This window comes from Acomys russatus, chromosome 27, assembly GCF_903995435.1.
Source record: "Acomys russatus chromosome 27, mAcoRus1.1, whole genome shotgun sequence".
In the NCBI taxonomy this organism is placed as follows: Eukaryota; Metazoa; Chordata; class Mammalia; order Rodentia; family Muridae; genus Acomys; species Acomys russatus.
In genome coordinates this window covers 26,453,827-26,460,020 of record NC_067163.1, presented here as the reverse complement: position 1 = coordinate 26,460,020, position 6,194 = coordinate 26,453,827, and the positions used below count along the sequence as shown (strand labels likewise).

The 6,194-nt window shown below is 42.6% G+C and overlaps 1 protein-coding gene across 2 annotated transcripts in view; it reads right to left on the bottom strand.

The window, feature by feature from the left end:
• Positions 1 to 1,500: 1,500 nt before the first annotated feature.
• Trmt9b (tRNA methyltransferase 9B (putative)) overlaps positions 1,501 to 6,194 on the bottom strand; it is a 48,822-nt gene continuing 44,128 nt past the window's right edge. For both annotated transcript variants that reach the window (XM_051169758.1, XM_051169759.1), the window contains one exon: positions 1,501 to 2,516. In XM_051169758.1, the coding sequence (XP_051025715.1) occupies positions 1,501 to 2,516 (1,016 nt within the window). The remainder of the gene's footprint in view (positions 2,517 to 6,194) is intronic.

The following is a 6,194-nucleotide window of genomic DNA, read 5'->3' as shown; positions in this document are numbered from 1 at the left end:
TAAAGGGAAGAGCCTCAGTGATTATCTGATAAGAGTTTTAAAACCACCTTTGAATTTTATTCAAAAGTAGCTTCATTCTGTCAAGTTCTAGAAAAATAACTGAAGAGAGTAGATACCAAATAAATATGATCCATTGTGATTTTTGTTGATTTTATAGTGGAAAAAAATAAGACGATGATTGGATTTTAATTCAATCTCCATCATTATATTGGTCTAGAAAGTACAATGACTATTTGATTTTCTGCTTATTAAAGAATTATCTGGAACCATATTCCTTGTCCAACTTATTTTTGTTTCTCCCGTGTCCAGCCTTTACTTCCATCATAACGGTCCCTTAGGATCCATGGCATAGAATTAAACAGACCCATGGTTAAATCTGAAAAGAAGCATTGATTTTTACAAGGCCTGGTCTAATCCCTGCCCTGTAGCATACCAGGAATTCAACCTGTGACTAAGTTTTGATTCTGTCCAGATCATGGATGTAATGATCGAATGTGGTTCCCTTCAAGCGGATAAATGTCCTGGTATGCAACAAGTCTCAGCTATGTGTCCTCGAAGGCTAAACAAGTGGCACTTTTCATATATGTCTTCACAGCCAAGGTAAAACTGTTCCAATTAGACTCTCAGATAAATCAGATAAAGCGCTTTCTAGCTGAAAACTCTTTGGTCTATTTTGGGCACTAGCTCAGTAGGGTATTTATGCTTCTAAATACCTTTGGGGAAAATGTCACCAGAGGATAGAATATCTCCCACCCATGTAACGCTGTCTTTCTTCTATCTGTGGTGCTGTGGGCAGATGCCAGTTCTTGAGCACCTCAGCTGCCTGCTCTAACAGTAAACCACACCCTCTGCGAACAGCGCCTTTTAAAAAACGTCGGAGCAACGCTCAAGATAGTATTGTTTACAGTGATCATGCTGAAGGACGTTTGTTCGTAATTTAGAGAGACTGGGCAATGAGAAAGGCTTGACTTAGAAACAGGATGGAAACGACACCCCCCCCCCCAGCAAGTGTCAACAAATACAGCAACCGAATTGGTGTCTTTGTTACCTTCCACAGAGATCTACATAACTACCTGAGAACCAACATACTTTGTTTTTAAGAAAAAAAATAATAATAATAATACTGCTTTTCAAAGGCATGTTTAACGGCAGAATATTTAAAAACCAAAAGATAATACTGACACTTGACATACGCGTATTATATTTTCATCTCCGGGAGGGATAAGATCAAGCCTATACTGAAGTTCATTTTCTTTTGCTTCCTCTGATCCTTTTCTTGGTATTTCAGCGGGCATATCCTGTGGCGGATGCAGCAAGTGCTAGGCTCGGTGCTTACTCAACAATTTGGAGCATCAGGTCGAAGTGTCTAAGGACCAATTTGGACCTGGATTTGGCAGCAATGAAACAGAATGCTGATTCCGGTGCCCACCTCAGCCCCGGTGAAGAGATGATGGGTCACCAGTGAAACCTGTGCCCCCCGAGCGACGTAGTCTCCCACAGTCAATCCCAGCTCCTCTTTTTCTCCGCGATGATGCACCAGTTGCCATGGTCGTTGCCGGAGCTCAGAACCTGCAGCTCCGCCACACTCTCCTGCAGCAGGCTGGACAGCTCGCCTTCCCGGAACACGTGGTAGTAGCGCATGAAGTCTCTGGAATCTGGGGCGTCTCGCTGCTCCTCTTCAAAGTTTAAGTCTTCTGGGTTGGAATCCATAGAGTCAAATGCAGAAACCCTCCTTAATATTTTTCTGGCAGAAGGATCACTGACGTTACCTTCAGCCACGCCATCCCTGGTATCAGTCACGTCCAGAAAATCGGCCTCCTGCTTCCCCCTGTCCCCTCCCCCCTTGTGTCTGCTTACGTTCTCTGACGTGCCTGGTGCCCGCACCCAGCCCAAGTGTCTTTGTGAAGATGTGTCCGCAAACACCTCATCTAAGTCCGTGCCTTTAATTGAAAACGGCTCCTGAGGATGAGGTTCTAAACTGGGGTGTCTGGAAGGCTGGCGGGACACGGCTCTATTGCCCCAACTCTCTGGGGTTTTCACTGGCCTGACTCTTTCAATTTGCTTCCTTAGGGTTGACTCATCCAAAGACCTGGAGAAAAACCAGGAGCGAAAAGATTTTCCAAAATTGTTATACAGTCCGTTCTCTTCCCTGCCTTCCTTCGCGATAGCTTCACAGCATGTCCCAGCCGCCGCAGGCCCACAGTCTATGCTGTGAGACCGCTTGGAATCGCATCTGCCCTTAGAACACACTGCGCAGCCGCACGCGGAGCCAGGGCCCTGGTAGCCTTGGTTCGTGGCATGCTCACACTGATGCCCCCAGGACTGGTGGGATTCTGAAAGCAGCCGAGAGCAGAGTGCCTTGTTCCACGGCACCAGCACGTCCTGCTTCTCGAAGCGTCGGCTCTTCTGTTCCATTGCCCAAACGTAAATCATCAGCTGGCCTCCGGGAGCCAAGATCCTGGCCATTTCCTTTATTGCTCTAATTCTTCTTTGTTTTGTAGAAAAATGATGTATGACTTAAAAACAAAACAAAATAAAACTTAGATATCATTGTGTGTACATCATGTGCATAAACACGTACACACTTGGTGATGTTTCAATCCTGACCTAGATGGAGTCTTATCTCTATAATCTAGGGAAACACCATTCGTCTGGCTTTTACAGAGACACAGCATTTGGCTTGGGGAAATCCTACAGATTTTACATTTCTTCAATTCCCATAAAAACCCTAGAGATAGTGTGGGAGCTCTCTTTGGCCCCCAAACCTGTGGAATTTGATAAATGGACAAACAAGAATAACCAATGTGAGTTACTGAACATGAAAGAGACACAAAGTGAGGTAGTGTTCTCTGGTGGAGTCTATAAAATAATAATTTTTTAAAACTGAATAGCTGGTAGAAACAAAAAATGAGTACCATGAACCATCAGTGTTAGTAATATTAATAAAATTAATATGGTATAGAAAGGGGTTAAATATTATTTTTAGTTATGTAGTACAAAGAGAAGCTCTTTAAACACAAGTCAAAATGCCCACTTAGCATTTCTTAAAGATAATACATAATTATGTGTGCTTTAAAAAAAAATAGACTTATAGGTTATCAGTTTACTCTTAATCCCTGCAAAGTCAAAGGAAGATTTGAGTATTCTCTAAATAGAATCCATCTTTTACTCACATGCATGTGCGTTATTGTGGGTGCATGTTATTATTAGTAATGATTACTATCTGTGTTAGGTAAGTAAGGAACGAGGGACCCTGAGCATGGTAGCAGACACTCTACCACTGAACTGCACCCCAAAAATATGTGTAGAAAGTGCTAGTCTGTTAGGTCCTGGAGGGCTTTAACCACAGCACCGGTCTAAGAGGAACCAATCTTAGTCTTTGAAACAGGAGCCTCTACATAGATCAGGGAGGAGACTGGTTCCAAGCACAGTGGAGAGGCTTTCGCTCGGGGGCAGGCAGCGCTGGCAGAGAGCAGCTGAAACCATCTTTTTATTGCTCATGTCATTTAGCTGCCAGTGGTGATTTTAAACTAGTGGTAGAAAGTTTTCAGACGGAGATCACTCAATAGTACAATTTGTGTTGTGTTCTGTCTTTTCATTTATTTATTTAACACACACACACACACACACGGTTGTGTCTATACACCGCTTTTGTACAGTGGCCAGAACAGGGCATTGGATCCCTTGAACGGGAGTTACAGAGAGTTGTGAGCCCCCGGGCAGTGTCCACAGAGACTGCAGACCAGCGTTTCTGGGGATCATGACAGTTCAGTGCATTGGCCTTGTAAAGCCCGAAGAAGGGCCAGGGGAACACACCAAAACAAGACTGATCACATACAACAAGCATCTCTTTGTAACAGACTAATACGTCTCCAGTGTTCTGGGACTTTCCTGGGATTCCAAGGGTGTTTTATTATGTAAGAAACAAGGTCTTTGTTCATTATTGATACATACAGAATAGTTTGTTTTTAATTATAATTTTATGCAGGAGAGTGATGCCTATGTTCTAAATATGTATTTAACAGGTAGTAGGTAAAAACTCTTAAAGCAAGTGTATTTTTTAAATTTTTTAAAGATTTATTTATTATTTATTCAATATTCTGCCTAGATGTGAGCCAACAGGACAGAACAGGGTACCAGATCTCATTATAGATGGCTATGAGCCACCATGTGGTTGCTGGGAATTGAACCCAGGCCCTTTGGAAGAACAGCCAGTGCTTTTCACTTCTGAGCCTTGTCTTCAGCCCTAATTTTTATTTATGTATGTATCTGTGTCTGTCTGAGCAAACGCCGCATGCATGTAGATGCCTATGGAGGCTAAAGAGGGTGTTGGATCTTATGGCCGTGGGGTGGGCTGCTGTGACCCACCCAACCTGGGTTCTGGAAGCCCAACCCAAGTGCTCTACAAGAGCAGCAAGTGCTCGTAAGAGCTGAACCATCTCTCCATCCTCAAGCCAAATGTTTTGGAGGAAAAAGAAGCTTACGGAAGATTTCCTCACACATGTCAACCATGCTATATATACACACATATTCATGTTCTGCTAGGGAGCACCATGAGTATTAGTCACCACAGTGAGATCTATCTGTCACTGCTGAGAAGCTATGTTGAAAATTTAAAAATTAAAAGAATATTCTTGCTTGTGAGTCATAACCATAACTTAAATACAAAAATAGTATCTCACGTATATATATACTCCATATATGAACTTAGGGCAATTTTCCCGTGGAGAGGCTAAAAAATAACTCAAATCCAACATTTGGATTACAGAACCAAATGGTGACAGCAGATTTCCGCTAACACCCTGTCATAGCTTATATTTTATGACTTACTGTTCTAAAACTTTCCAAGTGCGTGGGTCTTACTAAGCACTCCGAACTTATGGGTGTAGCAAAAAGCAGCTTTTAAAAAACACTACTATAACTGGCATTTGGAGCTTAGATGATTCCTTTTGTGGGGGAGCCACTCACGAGATGACAACAGCACACATATGCCTTTCCACTTGTGATACCCTAAAACCATTGACGGACCCTGCTCTGTGTTCGTTGGAGGATGGGGGTTGGGAGTCATAGAGACCCACTTCAGGAAAGCTCTGCTGTAAAGTGGGCAGTCAATTTACACCAACTTATGTTGCTAGATTATTCTAGACTGTTTGCCAAATGGCGCCAAGGGCAGGACATGTGTTCCTTCTTTGAGTCTGCCGGGGAAGCGTGATAAGTGTACAGCCAAGTATGATAGTTGTCTCTCTGTTACTAAGAGACTCCAATAAGCCAGAAATTAAATAAGAAAAAAAAAGATATGTCTCTGTGTCAAGACAAGCAAGAAATGCCAAAATATGCAATTCAAAATAGGGAATAAATACATATGAATGTAAGGGTGAGTCTTGAAATTTCTCATAATGTTATTTTAAATGTGAAATATAATTGAAAATGTTACCTTATAGCTATAGTTCCTAAAAATATTGCCTTTTCCACTTAAATGGGGGCAATTTTGCTTGGCATATTCATTTTGAGTGAACACATCTCTATGTACTCTACGCTGACTTCAAACTTCTGCCTCAGCCTGCACAGGACTGGGATCATAGCTATGCGCCACTGTGTCCATCAGGAGAGCATTTTCCATGAAAGGATAGTAACAGAATATGCTAGTACTATCGGCTACTAGAACAGAATGCCAAAGACTAGGTAAATTATAAATGAGAGAAATTTGTTTGGTTCATGTTTCCAGAGGATAGTAATTCCCAAAACCAATGGGTCAGCATGGGTGAAGGCCTTCTGGCTTTGTCCTAATATGGCTTAGGAGACACATGACAAAGCATCAGGTGAGGGGGGCAGAGAGGGGAACCTGACAGCTCATTGCTATGCAGATATTTCCTCAAAATTGAAAACTTCTTCCTCCAGGGAGGTTCAGTATGAGATTCAGAAGACTAGAGGCTCGCAAAACTTACAAGACATATGAGCGCCCCCACAGAGACTTTACAGAGAGTAAGTAATTGCTGTGGTAAGGAGACTCCTCAGTGGGGTTGCCGGCACATTGTGACACTTACTCCTGAGTTATCATCTACGTTGGATGGACTTTTTCAGTGGTAGGTTGCCTTTGAGCCACCAAGTAATTCTTCCTCCACGTTCCTGTCAGAAACCTGACAAAGCTTAGAAGAGTAGGTTGCCTCTCTGTTCTGTAGTAGATTCCCTCCCTA